The sequence below is a fragment of the Lissotriton helveticus genome, chromosome 6, assembly GCF_964261635.1.
Source record: "Lissotriton helveticus chromosome 6, aLisHel1.1, whole genome shotgun sequence".
Taxonomy (NCBI): Eukaryota; Metazoa; Chordata; class Amphibia; order Caudata; family Salamandridae; genus Lissotriton; species Lissotriton helveticus.
The window spans coordinates 2060085268-2060107385 of record NC_136067.1 but is presented as its reverse complement, the minus strand read 5'-3'; the positions used below and the strand labels follow the sequence as shown (position 1 = coordinate 2060107385).

Here is a 22118-nt window from a genome sequence, read left to right as displayed (position 1 = left end):
CTTGTCCGGTAAGAGGAGTCAGCTAGATCCTATTACTTGGGGCAATAGAACATGGACAATAGTCCTCTACTGCAGGGGCACTTGCCATTCCTATGCCTCTCTGAACCCAGTTGGATCCCTCTGTCTATACTCTCTGGGGCCTCTGAGCTAACCGATTGGGAATCCTTCTACTTACCTGTGGAGCCCATCTAAGCAGCCCCTAACCTTTACTTGTTCACAGATGCATCCCAGTGGGTAGACAGTACCACCATAGCCAACAAAGTGATGTGGCCCATTCCACCCCTTGGGTCTGACTTCTGTCCCCAACCCAAATAAAGGCTCTTTCCACATGGACAACAATCAACAGAGGCCACTGAGAGCTGCCAGTGTCAAAAACCAAGCCCCAGGTCATTTAGGGGCCTATGGCCTCAGTGCCTTCTCAGAGTGGGGAGCAGTAGTCTCAGGTGCCTTGCACCATTTTTCTACTCCACCTCACACCTGCTCATGGGTGGCATCCTGAAACCGACCCTCCATCTGGGCTTCTGTACCCTCAGTTTGGGAGCAGTACCCACAGGAAACCTACTTGTCAGGGTGCCTGTGCTGGCCCCTCCTTCCCAGTTCACCTGACACAAGGGGATACTCATTCCCTATGATGCAGTCAGTGGGAATCAAGAGACTTACTATGACCCTCCTCTGGGCCACCTCCCCACCCCAAATAAGGGACACCAGAGTCATAGGCTGGAAAAAGTCCTGCCCCTGGGTCTGAGTCACCCTATACACCTGGCCGGTGTACTGCTTTGGGGAGACTAGCTTTTCCACAACCATGGTCTGTCTAGCCCTGATATCCCATAGAGCAGTGACTGGGACCCCATTCACTTTTACCTTGTAGAAGTAACGACCCCAACCCTCAGAGATCACTTGCTCACCCACAGATCCTTTCTCCCAGTTGAGGGATATCAGGGCATGGTCGATGACCTGCCTATGGGGACTATTTTCCCCTGAGGCCACTTTGGCCCCCACCGTAGGGTTCCCACCAGTGCGTGGTTGCTTTGGACAGACAGAGTCCCCCTGCTTCTATCCTAGTTGAGAACAATCAAAGCAGGGGGTTTATAAGTGAGGCGCCCTAGGTGAAAGCCCACCAGAAGCTCCCTCCTTCTCAGAAGGGACATGGGAACCCTTTGCTTCCCCCTTAATTTGAGACTTGTCTGTGTCTCCCTTGACCTCCCCATCACTCTTTTTGGAGGAACCTGAACCACCCTTCTTGGGATCGCCCCAAGGTACCTTTTTGGACACTGTGGTGTTGACACAGATGTCCGCCTCCTCAGCAAGCTTCCTTGGATTAGTCAGTGTGCTATCTACCAGGTGTTGACACAGCTCTGTAAAACAGATATCAAGCATGTGCTCCCTCAAAATTAGGTTGTACAACCCTGTATAATCTTCTGCCTTGATGCCTCTCAGCCAGCCCTTCAGTGCCTTGCTAACATAATCTAAGAAATACACCCATGTCTGAGATGAGATCTTGTGGCTGCCACTGAATCTTTGCCTATATTTCTCATGGGTCAGACCAAACTTGCTGACTAGAATTACTTTTATTGCTGTGAAATGTGTCTGGTCCCTCACCTCCAATGTTAAGAGTGTATCCCTCCCCACTGTAGGCACGTACCTCCATAAACTACATGCCCCGGGTCTCCTCTTGGAATTTGTGCACTCTTAGAGCCACTTCAAAGTCTGCAAAACATTTATCTATGCCATTCCTTACCACATGACTGAGCACCAAGTCTTTTGATATGTGGACCCTTACTTCACCAGTGGACACTGTAGTATCATTTCTACCATTACAGCCAAACGATAGTGCTTTGATGTCCATCTCTCTGGGACTTTGCTCATGGGCCAGTTTCCTCTCCGCCAGAGTTAGCCTCCTAGTCTCAGCCAGAGCCTGCTCCTTATCCAACTTATCTAGCTCCAAGTTAAACGTTCTCTCCTTCTTCCTATCCTCCAGCTCCTCTGGGATCAGGTTATTTGATGAAATGCTGCTCCCTGCTCTAAGCACAACCACTATTCCTGACCGGATCCTGGCTTCCCTCTCCACAGGCAGTACCAGATCCACCTCTGAATGTATGATCAGCTCTTCATCCTCATCAATTTCTTGCTACTTCTCTTCTGGGGTCACAGCCCCTAAATTGAGGGCCTCTTTCCATGTTCTCAGTGTTTTTTGTGGCTCTCCTTTCTGGTGAAGCCTTTAGTGGACAGGTCAACCCTCTTACTAAAATCTTTGAGCTGGACCACAGTGTAGGTCTTCAGCTTGGGCAGCTCAAAATCCAATTTGCAGGTGCAGATGCTGCTTCTCCAGAAGGAGACATGGTTTACAAGAAATTTTAAATCCAATTAGGGAGAATTTAAAAGTTTTTAAATTGGTCTTAATTATAGAGTGGTATTGTACACTAAGCCACTGTATAGTAATGCATAAATACAGGTCCTATACCACAACTGCCACCAATGCTAGGAATTGAATCTCTAGTTGGCAGAGGTAAACACCCTGTCCAAGTAGGGACCACAATCCTAGTCATAGTACGGCAGTTGCACACTATAAATTATCCTGTGGTCACCCTCTGGAAGCTTGGCACTGAGCAGGCAGGCAGGACTAACTTAGGAGGCAATGTGTAAACTATTTAGGCAACACAACACACAGTAACGCAATGACAACACCACAAAAAGACTCCAGGTTAGAAAAATAGACAATGATGTTATAAATAAATCAGGACAAAAATAACAAAAATCCAATAAGTAGAAGTGCAGATATAAACTTTTAAATAATAAAAATGTCTGTTAATGGGGGTTATCTGGTTGAGCTAGACCGGGGCAAAGTCAAGAGATCAGGATGACCACAATGGAGTGTGGGCCGGACACAGGAGCCACGCAGACCTGTAGAACACAGTGCCTTGATTCCGGTCGCAACAGCGATATGTGGGGTGCTGACAACTGATGCGTCAATGTCAATCTGCAGTCAAGGTGATGCATCTATTTTCTTCACGCAGTGGTGGCGATGTATCGATTCTGAAGATGATGAGCTGAGAAGCATTGGTTTAAAAGACGATGTGCCAGGTCCTCCACACAGTCGCGTAGATTCATCAATTCTCCCACACTGCACAATGTGCTGGTTCCGATGAATTGGTTCTTTAGGCGATGCATTGCTTCCGACTGAGATGCACCATTTCTGCTCCTGCAACAGGGTTGATGCACCCGTTTTGCCACACGCAGACTGGAGATATATAGTTTTCTCTGAAGCAAGTATATGAGCCCACTGCCAATGGAACGGGCACAGGAAAAGGTGGAGAGACTTTGATATCCCTGAGTCTCAAGCAAAAGGAGGAAAGCCAAAAAGACCTAGGAGATCACTCTGGGCTCAAAGCAGAGTCCAGCTCTCCCTCTGCACTGTCAGTGAGACAGAGGCAGCATGGCAACACAGCAGAAAAGCAGTTTTTCCAGAACAGCAGTCTAGCAGAATGACAGTCCTTATAGTAGAACAGTAGTTCTTCTGACAGAAGTGCTTTACACGTCCAAAATTGTCTGATGTGGTGTGTTCAGAGACCCAGTACTAATACCCAGTCGTGCCTTTGAAGTGGGGGTGATTTCAAAGAAGAGTTTTTGAAGATGTCCTTTCATTCCAGCCCTGGCTCCAGGCTCACTACAGGGGGGTAATCAACCCTTTGTGTGGGGACAGGACACTGCCTATGTAGGTTTAAGGGTCAGCTCCTCCCTTACATCCTGCCTAGAATGAGCCATCAGGATGCAGATGGAAGTCAGACACCTAACCTTCCTTTCTGTGTGACTGTCTAGAGTGAATGCACAAAGTGAAGCTGTCACCTGCCCCAGATGTGTATTGGAGTATGGGTGTACGCACACAGAGCTTTAAGAGCAAATAAATATCTGCTGTCTAAGAGTGACATTTCAAAAATAGTAATATGAAATCCAACTTTACCAGTAAAGATTTGTCATTGCCATTCAAAAGATATAAAACATGATGGAACTATTCCCTTCCTATCCGGAATTACAGTGCAATAAGAAATTCCTAATGTTAAGCTATGCGAGGAGTAGGCCCCACAGTTGTGTAAAACGAATTTGGGTGTTTTCCACTACTATGACATGCACACCTTAAAAGTACATGGCCTACCTTTTACTTACACAGAACTCTGCCCTATGGGCTACCTAGGTCCTACCTTAGGGGTGACATATGTGCAAGAAAAGTGGGTGGGGGGGGTTTAAGGCTTGGCAAGGGGTTTTAAAGGCCAAGTCGACATGGCAGTAAAACTGCACACACAGGCTCTGCAGTGGCAGGCCTGAGAAATGTGGAAAGGGCTACTTGGGTTTGTGGCACAATCAGTACTGCAGACCCACTAGTAGCATTTAATGTACAGGCCCTGAGCACAGATAGTGCACTTTACTAAGGACTTACAGATAAATGAAATATCCAAATTGTGGCAAAACCAGTGTAACCATGTTTAAGGGAGAAGCACATGTACTTTTTGCAGCACTGGTCAGCAGTAGTACAGTGCTCAAAGTCCTTTGGTCAATTATAAGATTCACCAAAAGGAGGAGGTAAGCAAGCAAAACCTTTGGGGTGACCCTTCATAGAAGGCCATTTTTCAAAAGACCTTCTCTGGCATCTGAAATAAGCTTGCTTACGGGTGGGAGTGTGTTTATATGAGAGAAAGCTTGTATAAGTGTGAATATGTGTGTATGTGTACGGATGTATGTGTGAGTGAAAATGAAGGCCAAAATGCGTGTGATGTCCCTTTTGCTACCCTTGGCATTTTGGTGAATTGACGTCCATTATGGTAATTGTGTCACGTTACACTTCTGTCTCTGTACTCTTCACACATACAGGTTCTTCATTATGTGAAAAGTGTCGACTTTACAACTAAAACTGGTGACAATGTATCATTTGATGAGAACGGCGACCTCTCGGCTGCATACAGCATTATAAATGTGCAGGTGAAGAATGACACTTTCGGCTTCATAAATGTGGGCAGGTTTGATAACTCGGCTCCAGAGGGTCAAAAAGTTGTTGTCAATGTTAGCGCCATTGTGTGGAACACAAGAGACTCCCAGGTAAGACCCAAAATCTAACTGTCTTATTTGTAGTTTATGTATTGTTGTTTCTGTTACTTTATTTGCATAGTATTATTCTTGCTGATGAGGTACATGCAGCCCTGGTACAAGGGTGTTCAGGTAATATGATGATGATAGACAAATCTATGGAATAAAATGAAGCACCTCGATAGTATAGAGGCAGAATGCTGGGAGTAGACTCAGAAAAAGTCTCAGTGTGGGCTAATGACCAGGAACATGGTTTCTGGTTACCATACTATAAATGTAAGTGTAACATAATTTTGAATGTAAAGTATTTTGTAAATATGATTAATAAGAGTAAAAACTCTATGTCACAAAAGACAAAGACTAGAATCAGAATATGGTGAAAAGAAGCACTCCAATGTATGGATACGTGTCCTGTAAAAAATCATACAGAGACAAAATGACCACCACTTTCTTTTTTCTCCACCCTAACAACACAGCCCAAACACCTACCATCTTATCTCTCCTTGCCACTTGTCCCCCAATACCAGCAAATTTCTCATGCTCAACAATCTGTGTCAACCTTCCCTACACCCCCTGAACACTGGCTGTGCCCAAACACAAGTACTACCCTCCAGCAGCAAGCACCCCAGCATACTTCTTCCTATCTCACCCCTCTCATTCCAAAACACTGCCAAAGTTAATGTTAATGTAAATTGAGATTTATAGAGTGCCTAATACCTGCAGGTCTCTAAGCGCTGAGAGGGAGTGGCTATGGCTTCCCCAGATGAGTGATTGTTAGTCCAGGGTCACTTTCTTCCCTATGTCCAAGCCTCTGGAAAGAGGAAGGCTTTCAGGATCTTCCTAGAGGGAAGGAGGGCTTTTTCTACCAGAGATATCCTGGTAACTTGTTCCACATATGTGGGATCCGGACCAAGAAGGCTCTACCCCCCTTTTGTCATATTGTTAAACCGTGGCCAGGCCAACTGGCTTCCCTCGGATGGCCGGAGTGTATGACCGGGGGCGTAGTTCCCTAGGCGCTCCTTGATGTATCCTGGGGCCTGTCCATGAAGGGCCTGGTGGGCAATGCAGATGCCCTGGAATCTGGCTCGCTGTTTGACAGGGAGCCAATGAATCTGTTGCAACAGAGAAGTGGCCCGTGCCCGTCTGGGGAGCTTGAAGATGAACCTGGCTGCATCATTCATTGCAACTTGCAGCTTGCCGAGCAGCTTTTCCGGTAATCCAATATATAGCGCATTGCCATAATCTAGGCGGGACATAATCAGTGCAGGGCACCACTCTCCGCATGGTGGGGAATGAGAGAAGGGGAGATCATTTCCTCAGCTGTCTTAACAGGCCTAGGCAGGTCCCAACCACAGAGGACACTTGGTTGGAAAGTGTAAGTTTGTCACCTGTTCTAATGCCAAGGCTTTTAATGACTGCGGCTGGAGTCGGAATGACTCCCAGCTCCTGAGACCATAAGAGGTTGGTCCACGAGTTGCTTCTTGTGGTGATAGCTAAGACCTCTGTTTTGTCTAGGTTAACCTTAAGTGAGTTTGCTTACAACCAGTTGACCACGTGTCGAAGGATATTTTGTACGTATACATGGGCTTGTGGGGTGTTGTCAATTTGCAGGATTAATTGTGTGTTGTCGGCATAGTTAAACACGTGGCAGTCCATGCGGATCAGGGCCCCCACCAAAGGTCTGAGATAGATGTTAAACAGACGCGGCAATAGTGCGGACCCTTGTGGGACTCCACAGGTTAGTGTCCCTCTATTGGACATTAACCTGTGTCCTTTGAGTCCGGTCTGTCAGGAAGGAGGTGATCCATTGGTGTGCAATCCCGCAGATGCTTATGTCCCTAATTCGTTTTAGGAGTTGGTAGTGATTGACCGTGACAAACGCCGCTGAGAGATCCAGTAGGACCAGGGCACAAAGCTTCTTGCTGTCGGCCATGAGCCTGATATCGTACAGCACTGACATCATCACCAACTCTGTACTGTGGTGAGCCCTGAATCCTGCCTGTCGACCCTCGAGTAATAGATGTTCCTCAATAAATAGGGACGGGGTTTTGAGGACATGCTGTTCCATTATTTTAGCCAGGAAAGGAAGCTGGGAAGCACAAGTACACAGAATCATTTTGGAATGGTCCCCTGAAAGATTCACACATTTTTGGCTCCAGAGGTATCACTGTGGGACCTCCCCACCAGGGCTTTATGAGCAGGGTATCCCTACTCTGCCCCTTTATATCTTTTTGTAAACCTATTTCCAGGGCAGAGGACTCAGGCCCTGAGTCATAAAATGGCTACCTACACACCTATGGTTATGTGGTGGCAGCAACTCAAATCTTATCTCTTAGAGACAGCCCTAATCGCACTCAAAGATGACATCTGGATACTGTTGGACCATGGAGAAACAGCAGCCCTCATCCTTCTTGACCTCTCAATAGCCTTCAACACCGTATCCCACCACACACTGCTAAACAGACTTCACCAGATCGGAATCCGAGGAGCAGCAAACAAGTGGATCACATCCTACCTCACAAGAAGAACGCAGAAGTTCATCCTCCCGCTCTACTCCTCAATCCCTAAAATAAATCACCCGCAGTGTATCTCAAGCCTCATCTCTCAGCCCAACCCTTGTTAACATGTACATAACACCCCTGGCAAACATTGTCAAGAGCCATGGACTCAACATCATATCCTATGCTGACTACACCCAACTCATCCTCTCCCTGACGACCCAACCACCACCAAGGACTAGCTCCAAAGATGCATGAAAGATATGACCACCTGGATGAACAACAACTGTCTCTAACTCAACACAGACAAGACAGAAGTACTCATCTTCAGGAAAGACAAGGAAACCCTCCAGAACAACGAAAGGTGTACATCTGATCCGGGTCAAGCCTCCAAACCCATCTAACACATCCGTAACCTTGGCATCATTGTCGACTACCAGCTCTCCATTACGAAGCAGGTCAGTGCAGTCTCCTCTGCTTGCTTCCTCATCCTCCGAATGCTCAGGCAGCACCAGCAGACTAGACTATGGCAACTCTCTCTACGTTGGAACAACTGCCTAACTCTAGATGAAACTCCAGACTATCCAGAACACAGCAGCCAGACTCATCCTCGACCTCCCCAGACAGACCAACATTACCCTTCACCCAAGGAAACTCCACTGGCACAAAGAAATGCCAATTCATGCTGCTCACCCACGCTTACACTACACAATGAAGGACTGTAGTACCTCAACACTCGAATCAACTTCTACCAACCTACCTGAAAACTCAGCTTGAATGCCTCTTCCTAGCAGCCACACGCGCATCCACAGGACTAACAGCAGAGGCTGCTCCTTCTCCCACCTGGTGACTAAGACCTGGAACATCCTGCTCAGAGCCTCATCATCACTCTAGCAGCTCAGGAAGGAGTTCAAGATATGGATGTTCAACCAATAGGAGAACTGGCAGCTCATTCTCCCAGCACCTCGAGATCCTCACGGGTGATGCAGCCACACTCTACAAATCCGATTGATTCATCTCTAGACCTGTCATCTCCTTTGATCCTTGCCGGTGTAAAACATTTATATTTTTTAACCTTAATCTGTCAAAAACTACTGAATAGAATTACACCAAATCACAAAAAGCCCGCTTTCTCGACCAAGATCTTGCTTTCTGCCAAATTTGGTGTAATTCCATTTGGCCATTTTGGCTGTAGCTGTGTTAAATTTTCCTATAGAAAAGTGAATGGGAAAAATGTTTTTGGGGACTCCTGTTTTCTTGCCACCCACTTGACAGATCAGCACAAAACTTTCCAGAAAGTAGCTGAGGTGGATGAACATTTTTTTTAAATATTTCGTGAAGATTCATCAAACAGTGAGAAAGTTATTAGCAAACCAAAAAATGCTGTGAGAGGTTTAAACATATTGCAACATCCAATCCTACTTTGAAAGTAAGATGTTTTTGATGTAAAAAATTCGGCCAGTTTGGAAAAGCGTCCAGTACTGTGCAAATGACTGAGTAGGATGCATCAGAGGATGATGAATTGTTACTGCGGAGTGGGTGAGAGTTAGGTAATTGTGACTATATTAAAGTAATAAAGGGAAGTCTTGCACAGTGATGAATCTTATAACCCTACAAAGTGAAAGGTAAAAATAGCAAGAGTTGATGTTTACATGTAGGTGGATTCATGTTCATGATATGGATATGCACTAACTGATAGGAATACTTGCATGAGTTTTTCAGGAAGTCATTAAAAAAAAGACTAATGCAAATCTAGTAGTATGTTATGGAACAGAATTGAGCATTTTAGTGTTTTAATGCTCCCATTGAGTTCAAAGGAAAATCAACTGTTGAAAAACTATATTTGGTGAAAAAGGGCAAGCAAAAGAAGTTAGGTATGACTTTAAATTCTAATCTCCTAGATCAAGTTGTTTTTATGAGTGTAGGAAAAACGGACAACTGGATAGTTGAACTCCCTGAAGTATTCCAGAAGGTGGGATGGGTTCCTTTGCCTATGAGAGAAGCATTGATAACCGAACTGGAGGAACTTAGTGCTGCGAGTGCAATTGAATCTACAGAAGCCTTGGAATGGCTTACACCAGTTGTTTTAATGTCTAAACAGAAATGCAAAGTGTGCACCCGTGTCGATTCAAGTGATTTACACAACTGTATTTGGATAGACCGACACCCATTACTGACTATAAATCAGATGCTAAGTACTCTAGGGGAATGCAGATGTTTTTCACTGTGAGACCTGTCCAGAGCATACCATTGAATTGTATTAGATCCTGATAGCAGACATTATTTCTAACACCACAAGGAACATTTAGATATCCCCTGTATGCCCTTTGGTTTGGCATGAGCCTCTGTAGTTTTTCAGAGTGTGATACAGACATTATTATCTGGTATAAAATGCGTTACTATATTCCAAGATGACATACTGAGTGTGCACCTAACCTAATTGTTATTTAAGAACAATTGAAGGCACTTGCGGGTCTGAGGGAATAATATTCAACATGTGTGAGTCATTTCCCTAACGTTACACAACCAATGAGATTACTTCTGAGAAATGGTGAGAAATATGAGTGGAATGAAGAATGTGAGAGCTATTTTACTTATGTTAAAGAAGGCATAGCCAAACTCCTATTTTAAGTTTGTATAATATGAGTAAAAAGATGGTTTGATGGAGGATGCAAGTGCATATCGCCTGGGTGCAGTTTTGATGCAAATACATGAAGGAAGAGAACAAATTCTAGCATTTGCATTGGGAACATTGAAAGGTGCAGAAGGTAGTTATTCTGTGATTGAAAAAGAGGCGTTGGCATGTTGGTTGGAGATGTAGTATTTTAGAAACTATTTATGGTGAACAAGAACCAACCACAAGCCTTTGGTAGCTATTTTCACAACTATCAGTGGAGTGAAGGCCCCTGCTGTTATAGCTGTGTGGTTGTTTAGATCCCAGGAATATTATCTTGAGATGAAAAATGTACCAGGGATGAGAAACGTCAAAGCTGATTGTCTATCACAGTTACAAATACCTTCAGCGGATGATTGTGAAACTGATGGATGGCAACTCATTCAGAAATATTGTTGGGTGGCTCAATTGCTGCAGAAGAATGGAAGGTTGCTGGGAAAGTGATGAAAGTCCGATGAAGGTAAAACAAAATTTGGCAGGCAGCTGGTAGGAGGAATGAATTAGCGATACATTTATTAGAAAACACAAATTAGTTTATTCAGTGTTGTCAGTGTAGATGAGATTTTGTACAGAGGCGAGAAACTGGTGATACTAGAGTCTATTGACTGAATTGGCGTATGAAGGTCATGGTGGCTTATCGGCCATGAAATGTAAAGCATTTGTGAATTTTTGGTGGCCAAATATGGATAGGGACATAAAACGGTATGTGAGAATTTTTTTTTTTTTCAAAGATGTGTTTGTGAGAGATGGGTTTCCTTAGGAGATTGCTACGGATAATGGTTGATAGGTTGTTTAAAAAAAGATGGCTGAATTATTCCGATTTTGCCACTTACAGCATCACAGGACCATATTATCTCATCCAAGTGAAAATGGTTTAGGCCAAGACATTTAACAGAAGAGTAATATAGTGTTTGCAGTTGAATGCTAGACGTAATTTGTACTGTCAACAACAGTTGAGTAATATGTTATGAATTTATAGATCCATGCCTCATTCAGTGATTAAATCACCTTTTATGCTTCTACGTGTGAGAGAGCTTGCAATGATTGCTTGACTTTGGTGAACGGGGAAGGAAATGAAGGGTGGATATGATGCTCAGGAAGTGTGAGAGTTAAAGATAAACAGATTATGTATGAGGAAATACAGGGCCATCCGAGGACCCACTAATTCTTGTAGATTCCTGTTTTCCTGGCTGGCTTGGGCTGGGGTGGGACTTGGTCCCCCAGCGATCGCTGCAGCGTGGGAGGCAGGACCTGCCTTCCAGACGCCATAAAGGTATGGTGAAACTCCCACAGCGCGGGTACGCAAATACAGGGCCTTCCGAGGCCCGCTGATTCTTGTGGATTCCTGTTTTCCTGGCTGGTGCGGTGCAGGAGGCAGGGCCAGACTTCCCGATGCCGTAAAGGCATGGTGACAATCCCCCACCACAGGACGCGCATGGGCGTGCCGGTCTGCGCCTGCCCGCGGTCCATTGAGGCTAGACTGGGCCCATCCTTGTGGTTCCAATGTAGGAGGAGCACCAAAAGTCTGGGAACTTCATAAGGTACTGTACAATTTCTACAGTGGATTTCTTTCAAGCGCACAAACAGAAGTTTGTGACCTGGACTGTCTATGAAGTTTTCACCTTTTGTATTACTGGAGCTGTAATCATGCTCAGGGAAACTTGTATGTTTTCTATATTTTATTATGACTAATTATTTACATCATGCACAAAACACTTTATATACACATTAGGATGTTATTGTTAGTAGTTTTTAAGCAGTTTAGTAGGTGACACACCCACTAGTTCCCCTATCCCCCATTGTTGTCTGTAACTGTTCCACCTGCCACCATCAAACTGGAACGGAGAGCAAGTGTGGGGATGAAAGTTTAAAACCTAAAGGTGCAAAAAGGAAAAGGGTAGAACTGGGAACAATCTCTAAGATACAACCTTTGATCAACCAAAAGCATATGCAAAGTCCTGACCAGGCCAGGAATACTTCAGCTAATCACCAGGGAGAAGATATAATTCAACCCCTTTTAGAACAGTTCTACCCTAGGATAACAAATCTTCTACCATATATCCTAAAACCTATATTGTCCAGTTTGGGGAAAATAGACGAACAGTGGAAATCACTAAATAAGGGGGTAAAATTGACCCCCCACGGGAGAACCTGCTCACCCAACTGCAACTGAAGCTCGAGTTCTAGGTTTGCCTCTGCAGCTGTTGGGTATCCCTCCCAAGGCCATGTACAGGGACCTGACCCTTGCACTGTTAGGTGTGCCAGCAAACAACGGAAACAGGATGCCGGGATGCGTGTCAAGCCAGGTTTTCCTCAGGTTGGCAGCAGACTGCCCTTATGCTTCAGTTTCTTGGCGTCCCTGATAGTTTGCATTTACCACTGGAGTGTACTCCTTACACAATGATTTTAGTGGGAACCCTTCCCTTAGTAGAAGACTCTCAGGAAACTTGTCAAAGTCTTATTAATAAAGTTGCTTTTTGGTGCAGAAGGAATGTAGATTGTGAATCTGCCAATATTGATAAAATGATCATGGTCTGTAGATTAATTTGGACTGGCACCACTGTGAAGTCTGCAGAGGGAGACTGTATAGTTTTAGGTACTCAGAGTGCGCAGGTATTTTGCTGTCCCGTTGGAATTTTGTTAACTCAAATCTCAGCAAAATAAGGGCTCGCACAATAGGGTACATTTATCCACCTCCATATGGTTATCCTATCAACATTCAGTGTAACCGAATGAATAGATTACCTCAAAATATGTCCTCCATTGTGAACTTTGCCCATCACAACCAATTTGAACCAGTACTAGTGATCTAGCGGCATACCAACAATAGATACTCCACTACCATATACTCATCTGGGCCCATAAATCACACACAACAGTTGAGCAAACTGCTAGATTCAAAGTTTAAAATTTTCTTCCACAGTTTTCAAGATTAGTTATTTAATACTTCTAACTAAGTCCTTTCCTCTGGTCGATGGACCATTAGTTGAACTAGTTGATGGTGAAAATGACATAAGCTAACTTGTTCTTTTCAATTCAATGTAAATAACCACAGACTAGGAAAAAGTTTTAAATCTTTATCTAAATTTCAAAAGCATGTGAACCATCTTAAATACACAGTGCAGTCACCATCATTCTTTAGGAGAGAAAATCCAATTAATTATTCATCAAACACATACTTTAGACTCATGGAATGATCAATGGTCAGAAAGGGAGAGGACTGAGAGAAAAGAACCTCTGCAAATAGCATGAAAATATAATTACCAAGAATGCTATGAAGACCAAACCCCTGGCTAAAGGGCTGGTAAGGGTCCCCCGGGATAGATCAGGCGACATAGACTTCAGGACAGGATTCAAGACAGTATAGATGACCTCTCTAGAATACCGACGATTTGCGTACAACCCCTCTCTGACACTCTTTTCCTCCTTGATATTCTTGTGCGATCTTCATATCTAACCCAAATAAATTAGGATAGAAAGTTCTGGTTCAGGTTCTGCATTCGTTTCTTCAACAGCATCTCACAGCATTTCTCCCCGCATCAGCACCTCCTGCAACAACAGCATCTGAAATCGCGCTAACTAACTAACTAAGGCTATCTGAATTATACCTTTCGCTCTTCATGATCCACCCACTAAAGTTTCAATATTGTAAGAATAAGAAATCTAATTGGTCAGGCAAGGGGGGAAGATCATCACACCATGCTTACATGATATTAAATTCTGTTTAACTATTGTTTCCAAACCCATCCCCTTAATTTGTATTCATCATTTTGGTTTCTCACACGCATTCAAGTTTAGTTGAAACATGATTATAACAATTTGAATAAGACTTCTTCTTCTTTAAAATTTTCATCGTCCGTTTGCAGGCTAGGACACTTTGCGACCTTGACTTTCATTCAGCCTCCGAATCATCATTCCGGGTTAACTTTCAGTAGTGATGCACAGTCGTCATGTGACTCAGCTTACTTCAGTTATACATGAGAGGCCCAAATACGCAATAGTGATAAAGCCAGAAAGACAGATGTAATTTGAAAAAATAAATGGTTTCACTGTATACCACCCACCTCTACTCTATCCCAGTTTATTTATTAGACTTATCCCCACGTTAGCATTAGTAAAAAAACACTCAATTTAGTTCAAGCAAGCAAATGCCATGCACGGGAGTCTTCGAGACTCCATTTTAGTATCTTCTGCTCATGCGGAAGAATTTCCCTCCAAGCGACAGCTTGTCATACTGCGTACATGCAGTTGACGCACGCGCAATAAAGATTCCCATTTAAAGCAGTTTTAATCCTTCGTTCGTGTTATTATCATTAGTAAATACATAAGCAAGCGTAACTAACCCGCATTTTAGTGTGGTGCACATTAGTATTTCCACAAAGCAATATTAATAACTTGTTAGTGAGTTAAAGGAGTGGATTGCTTCCGAGCAACGAGTCCTTGCTCCATCAATCCCCTTTCTGATGGCATTTTGAGGCATCACAAAATTACCCATCCCAACCAGATGCCAATGTTCAGCATTTCTCATTTTCTTCTTTTTCCTTCTTATTTTCATCTTTGTTTTCTAAATCTTTCATATTTTTATATATCCTTCCATTCATTTCCTCCATTTCTATCTCCTCGTGTTCTCTCTTTCTTTTCTCTCCTTTCCCATTCGCTTCATATCTTCCCCTTCTTGGTCTCTGCAACATTTGCACAAAAACATTATTGCTAAAACTATTATTGTTATACCAAGTATTGGAAGAACTATTTGACCTAAAATACCTTTCCTGAAATCAGAAAACCAAGTGCCTATTGAAGAGAGACTCTTTGTTAGTCTTTCCCATACACTGACAACTTCCAGTGGTTTCAAATCTTCTTGAAGTGTTGTAATATTCTTAATATACCCTTTAATTCTCTTACTTTTGTCAGGAATGTATGTGCAACAAAGTTGAACTTTAAGCATTCTACAGACTCCGCCCTCTTTTGCCAATAAAATATCAAGAGCAAGTCAATTTTGTAAAACCATTGACGAATTGCAACCATTTCTGTGTTTATCATCAAGAAACCTCCAGTAGTATCAGTCGAGAGACGATCAACTACTGTTGACAATTTACAAATTCTATGTGAGTTCAGAATGACTCCCACTGAAGGTATCAATGCACCGAATATAGCACCTACTATTTCTGAAAAACTAGCTCTCTTTCTAGTGTTTTCATTGTTTCCAGTGATTCTTTTCACATGGTAAATATTTGGAAATACTATCCCAAGGTAGCAGCTTCCGGACCACCGTGCAGGCAACCTATAATAAGCATTATTCCCATACAAGTAGTAAACCCCAGGAAATACTGTATCAGTTCCCCCTTTTAGTCCCCAACCTCCCAAAATTAGGAAGTTTTGTTCACATTCACTGGAACAAATAAATACGTTATTATAATCTGTCTTTAATCTGTGGAGGCAGGTTTTCCATTTTTTCTCAAAGTCCAGGGACATCGTAGCATGAGCCTTGCCAGTTGCATACATTCCCTCTTTCCCAGCCTCTGGAGGTGCATGGGTTTTCTGTTCAGCAGCTTTCTTTTGGAAATCCTGTCTCCTTTTGTCAACTAAATTCAAAAACACTTTCTCTTCTTCACATAATATACATGTTAGATTATTCTTGTGTGCTTTGACTATATCTATTGATTTCATTGTTAAGAAAAATTCACCCATGAACTGTGAATCTTGACTACCAAGTATTGGACTCATATTCGTTTGAATAGTAAGCTCTGAAAATACTACGTTTGAATAATAATCCTGAAATTTTCATTTCGCATAAAACAGACTTGCTAAGACATTACATGATATACCATATTTTAAGGGTAAATGGTGGTATGTAACTCCTCTGATACTGAAGCTGGTAATTTCAAACAGACATAACAATCACTAATCTCCATTGTATCTACATATTGAAATAACAACTTTGTAAAAACATTTAAAGACGTGTCACTATCTGATACTGTGTGATAAAATCTGTCTCATCTGCTGCTTCTAATTCTACTCTATCGCCTTTTATTGTAGCTGTCGTTTCAGTAGTATTTGTATCATTCTTTTTACTTATCATCATCAAATGAGGCACTGCCACGGTTAGAAATAACCAAACTGAGATTACTAATAAAATACTAGATATGCAAGCTCTACAACATTTTCGTGTGAAACTTCATTTTGGTCGCTCAGTGACTATTTTTCGCCATTTTAATCTGAGAAGATATTTTCTCCTCTTTCTTTCTTCACTCGGAAATTTTAAGGTGGTCTCGATTTTCTTTCATCAATCTGCATAGTATCTACTTCTTCTGATTCCTCACTTAAATCTACATTTTCGAACTCTTCTAATATTATATAGGTCCCCTCAGGGGCCTTGTATTTATTATTCAAAATTCTCAGTCTTGGGCTTCTTTGTGTATCTTTCACAATTGACTGTTTAGACTGAGTTTGTTAGTAACCTCATTCACTTGCTCTGGTCTTTCATCTGTTTTTCTCAGATAGTATCTCAGTCACTTAACTCCATCTGGCCAATTATCACCATTTCTGACCCTTTTAACTTGAACTGCACTTTCACCCTCTACGTCCTTTTCTAGAGCTCTTATTTTCAGTATGTCTAGGCACAATCTTTTCTTGTTCTGAAGCCCTCTCTATCAGTTCCGGTTCAGGTCTTATTATTGTCACTACAGCCGCTTGACCTTGTTCTTCTTCCTCTAACTGGTCCTGTTCAGGTCTTACTACAATTTGCTCTCCTGCTGCCTGAACATGTTCTTCTTTTCCTGTCTGTCCATGCTCAGGTCTTTGAATAGTTCTGTTTGCTTTTATCTGAGTAGATTCTTCTTTCCCTGTCTGGACCTGCTCAGGGTCTCGAGTAGCCTTGTTCTCTTCTTCCTGAGAGTGTTCTTCTACATCTATCTGATCCTCACTACTTTCATGTCTCTCTAATCTGGTTCTTCTTCTTGTCTGAATAACAACTTCAGGTATGTCAACCACTGGGATCCAACCCTCCTGACTTGTGCTCAGTTGTTCCTCGTTAATCACTTCACAATCTATCACTCTAGATTCTTCGACTTCACAACCTTCAGCTGTTTCAACTGGTTCATTCAGTTGTTCTTCAGTAGGGCCTGGAACTCTTTTGGTATGACTCGCGTGAATCCAATTGGGTAAACCTGCACACTTCACTGCTGTGGTAGTGAACATTATGACTTGACGTGGTTTATCCGACCTGGATGCTAGGCACAACATTCTGGTGTGTTTCTTCACTACCACCCAGTCTCCAGGATTCAAATCATGCTCCTGTGTTGGCTACCTGGCAACTGCGTCTTCTCCAACCCGGCGAGAGAACGCATTAGGTCAGCCAATCCTTTGCCAATAGTCCAATAATAAATCATCAGTTATATTCATCAATTTATGTCCAAGAACGAATGTTTGTCTCATTGCCCTTCCCATGAGTATTTCATGTGGACTCAATCCTGTTTTTCTGTTAGGAATACTTCGGAGTCCCATCAACACAAGAGGCAATGCATCTGGCCATTTCAGTGATGTGGATGCACATACCTTCCATTACCTTGACTTGATTTTGCCATTTAGTTGCTCAACTGTTCCAGAAGCCTCTGGAATGAATGCTTGTCTCATTGCCCTTCCCATGAATATTTCACGTGGATTCAATCCTGTTTTACCGTGAGAAATACTTCGGAGTCCCATCAACACAAGAGGCAATGCATCTGGCCATTTCAGTGATGTGGATGCACATACCCTCCCTAACCTTGACTTGACTTGATTTTGCCATTTAGTCGCTCAACTATTCCAGAAGCCTCTGGACGATATGCACAGTGCAGTTTTTGTTCAATATTAAATGTTTCACAGGTCAATCAAATTATTTCATTATTAAAATGAGGTCCTCTATCTGACTCCAAAGTGACTGGGAAACTGAACCGAGGAATCAACTCTCTTAACAGCAGCTGTCATTTCTCCTAGCAGGGTGTGCCTCCACCCATCATGAACACAAACACCCTATGACAAGGACATACTTCATTCCGTTGCTTGGAGGCAACTCTATGAAGTCAAGCTGCAGTCTGGTGAATGGTCCTTTTGCCTTTCCAATTTTTTCCCAAATGACCACTGTCTTTCTGCCTGGATTTAACTGCTGAAAAATCAAACTTCTTTGGCAGAGGCTCTCTGCGACTACCCTGAACTTCGGATTGTACCAATTCTGTCTGAATAGTCTAATCATGGCGTCCCTATTGACATGTGTGTCTCCATGATACATTCTTGCCATTTGAGAAAGTAAGCAGTCTGGCATGACTGGTCTGCCATCGGTGTATACCCATACATCATCTTCTGTCCTTCTTTCACAACCTGTCTTTATCCAGATTCCCTTTTCACTTGCCTCAACTTCATCCTGCAACTGTCTCACCTCATCCCATGTTTCTAGAGCTGAGAAAAACATAAGTTGGCAGCTGATTTCACTTGTTTCAACTTTTCTTTTAAGTGCCATGTTATTTATTGCACAATATTGAGCAATTTGGTCAGCATATCTGTTACCTGTCTGGAGAGGTGTGGCGCCGCGGCCAGGGTGACTGACGCTGGGATCTGGGGATCAGGGTTCGATCCCCGGCTCCGGCGGCAGGTTAGCCCAGCACCATGTGACTCTGGGCAATAGCTCGCTTAATCTTCCCGACGGCCCCCAGCGCCTAGAGACCCTTACGGGTGATTGTGCGCTTTACAAATGTGGATTACTCATATCTTTACTCATATCTTTACTTACTTGCCGCCACATAGGCATTTCCTGACTGGTGAGCAGCACACTTGACCACTGCTATTTCTTTTGTCAATTGTATTGCTTTCAATAATTCTTTCATATTTTTGCCATTTCTTATAGGAGATCCTGAAGAAGTCAGAAATCCCTTCTGCATCCAGAGCTGGCCGAAGTCATCCACAGCCCCAAAACCATATTGACTATCAGTAAATATGGTTATTCTCCAAATTTTCCCAATTTTGCATGCCTTTGTTAAGGCCACCAATTTGGCTACTTGTGCAGACTTGACACCCGGCAAACAGGATGTTTCAATGACCCCCGATATTTTACATACAGCATAAGCTGCACTGAGTCTTCCTTTCTCGGTTCTCATGCATGAACCATGCAAGTCAGCAGGTACCACGATATCAAATAAACCATCCAGATCCTTCAACAGAACCTTCGAAACTTTCACAAATCTTTCAACCTGTGTGTACCATTCAACTGGTTTTTCACTCAATCTAGGAAAATTGTTTGTAAATGACAAATGCTCCGTGGAGCATGAACATATCCACCTCCAGGAACCTCTCTCATAAGACACAATCTTTCAAGGGATCACTTTCTGGTGAATATCCCTGCATATGCCCTCCATCCACCCTGCTTTTCTTCATCTCCTTTCTAAGAAACATGCCTGGAACGCAACCATTCCCCGCCAAAGAAGAAATATTTGTGCTTTAGTCCTACCTGAAGTTCTGTCCACGATGGCGACGGTGCCCTGACTTGAGTGAGGAGTGAAGCCTTCCCAGTCTTGGGGGAAGCGGAGGCCCCAGTTCCTGCTTGAGTCGCTTAACCGAGTTCACCGATCACAGAGTTTTTGATCGGCGATGAGGAGCCTGTGGGTGAGGTAGGGAACGCTCACCCATCCCCGCTGGCGTGATCCTGGAGTTTCCTGTGTGCTGGGAGCCTGATATGCCCTGTGGTCCGTCTTGCCCCATGGAGAGCTGTGCTGGGAGCCCAGTCTCGGATACGTAGTCTGCCACCCGATCTGGCCCAAGGGTCCTGTCCGCCAGATCCACCCTGCTACCGCTTCTGAAATACCGGCCACTGATGCCATCAGAGATGCTTGAATAAACACTGCCGGCGTATAGTCCGGAGTGCCGCGCTCGTCTCTGTTCTCTGGGGCCCGAACCGCCATGTGTTGCTGCCTCATTGCGGGTGCCAGGTGAAGTGTTGCAGTTTTACCCTGGGGAATCCTTGCAGCTGTGCCAGGTGGTAAGAGCATGGCAACCGAGGGTCCTGAGAGACTTGCTCGAGGGAGAAGAAGTGTTGTTGGAGGTGCTGTGGAACAGTCCTGTTCGCGTTGTGATGCCAGAGCGTCTCCAGGAGCCCAAACGTTGCGCTGGAAGTTTCGGAGCAACACGTTGGGATCAGGATATAGTTGTGGTTGAATACGTGCGTAGGGTCTGTCCTCCTGCGGTCCTTTGATCCCCTTGCTGCCTTCACATCCTGCCCGTCTCAAGTGAGTTGAAAGACTGGCATGTGACTACCGATCTATATACTGTTTAAGTTTTAGGTCCACATGCAAGCAAGATTTAGTAGGTCTGGGCTGCATGGGCTGTCCTGGCTACTCGATGACCCTTGAGCCCATTTGTTAAAAGGATGGTCGCCCATTTTACTCACCTCGTTTAGTGTCCTGGGGAGGTGGGGCATCCACTTTGGCCTCCTCCCTCGGGAGTAGAAGAAGGGCGCCCCCGCCTTGTGCACTAGGTACTGCCGGCATTGGAAAAAGAAATAGACCTGAGCCCTTCCCTGCATTTGGCAGTCATATTGGAGTGTGTTCTTCATGCTTAGTTTTGCCCCAGCACCACTGGCCTGCAGAAGGTGACTGCCTCTAAGGGCATTCCTGAAATGAACATCTTGATCTGCCTTCCTGTTGAAGATGTAATTGCCACACCAGCCCCCTTTTTTACTAGCCTGAGTTACTGCCGGCCTTGGATAATGAAATAGGTTCCTCCACAAACTTGACTATCGGCCACTTGCACACCCTGCCGAGAAGCGCTGATGTACCCCCTGCCCTCGCCCATTGGCCGACCCACTCCCGCCTCCCAGCTGTTCCTCCCTCCCACTTTGCCTCTTATGGAGGCCGTAGGGCGGCCGCGCGCAGTGAGGGTGCCACTGGCACGCCCAATGTGCGCCAAAGGCGAGCCCGTCTGTGCCCGTCCGCGCCTGGACTGCGCCCAGTGCCAGAACCCCTGGACCCCGTGCCCCCGCAACGCCAGGCTGCACTACGACTCCAGCACCCCCCACGCACTCAACACCGGACGAGACCACCCCTGCTACCGGGCCACCCCGAAGCACACCCAAGGGCCCTTCGCCTGCCGAAACTGCAGATTCACCAGCATCCAGCCCACCAAACCACCAACCAGAGAACCCAACCTCCTGCGCTGCATCCTCCTCAACACTCGCTCTGCTCGCAAACACGCCTTCGAACTCTGGGACCTCCTAGACTCCACCGCCCCCGACGTTGCCTTTCTGACGGAGACCTGGCTGAACGCCACCTCAGAACCAGACGTCGCTATAGCCATCCCACAGGGCTACAAGATCTCCCGCAGAGACCGCACCAACGGAGTGGGAGGGGGAATTGCCATCATCCACAAGGACACCATCAGAGTCTCGACCAACACCGACGACACCCTCACCACCGCCGAGCACATGCACCTCCAGATCCACACCGACCCCAACACCACCCTCAGAGGAACACTCGTCTACAGACCTCCCGGACCACGACCACAGTTCAGCGACACCATCGCCGACCTCGTCAGCACCCACGCCCTCGCCTCCACGGACTACATCCTCCTCGGGGACCTGAACTTCCACCTCGAGAACTACAACGACGGCAACACCACCACCCTGATTGACAACCTTGCCAACCTCGGACTCAAACAGCTCGTGATGACACCCACCCACGGAGCTGGACACACGCTGGATCCCATCTTCTCCACAAGCCCCCATGTCTCCTTCAACCACACCACCGAACCACACAGGACCGACCACAGATGCGTCCACTTCTCCTTCAGGAAACCCACCACGCGCCACCGCACCCAACAGCTGCCACGCCACTGCTGGAGCAAGGTCA

At 44.8% G+C, this 22118-nt stretch overlaps 1 protein-coding gene across 1 annotated transcript in view; it reads left to right on the top strand.

The window, feature by feature from the left end:
* The window catches only part of LOC144762988 (extracellular calcium-sensing receptor-like), a 222550-nt gene that overhangs the window by 27984 nt on the left and 172448 nt on the right, over positions 1–22118 (top strand). The window contains exon 4 of the mRNA XM_078648302.1: positions 4864–5088. Within this exon, the coding sequence (XP_078504428.1) occupies positions 4864–5088 (225 nt within the window). The remainder of the gene's footprint in view (positions 1–4863; positions 5089–22118) is intronic.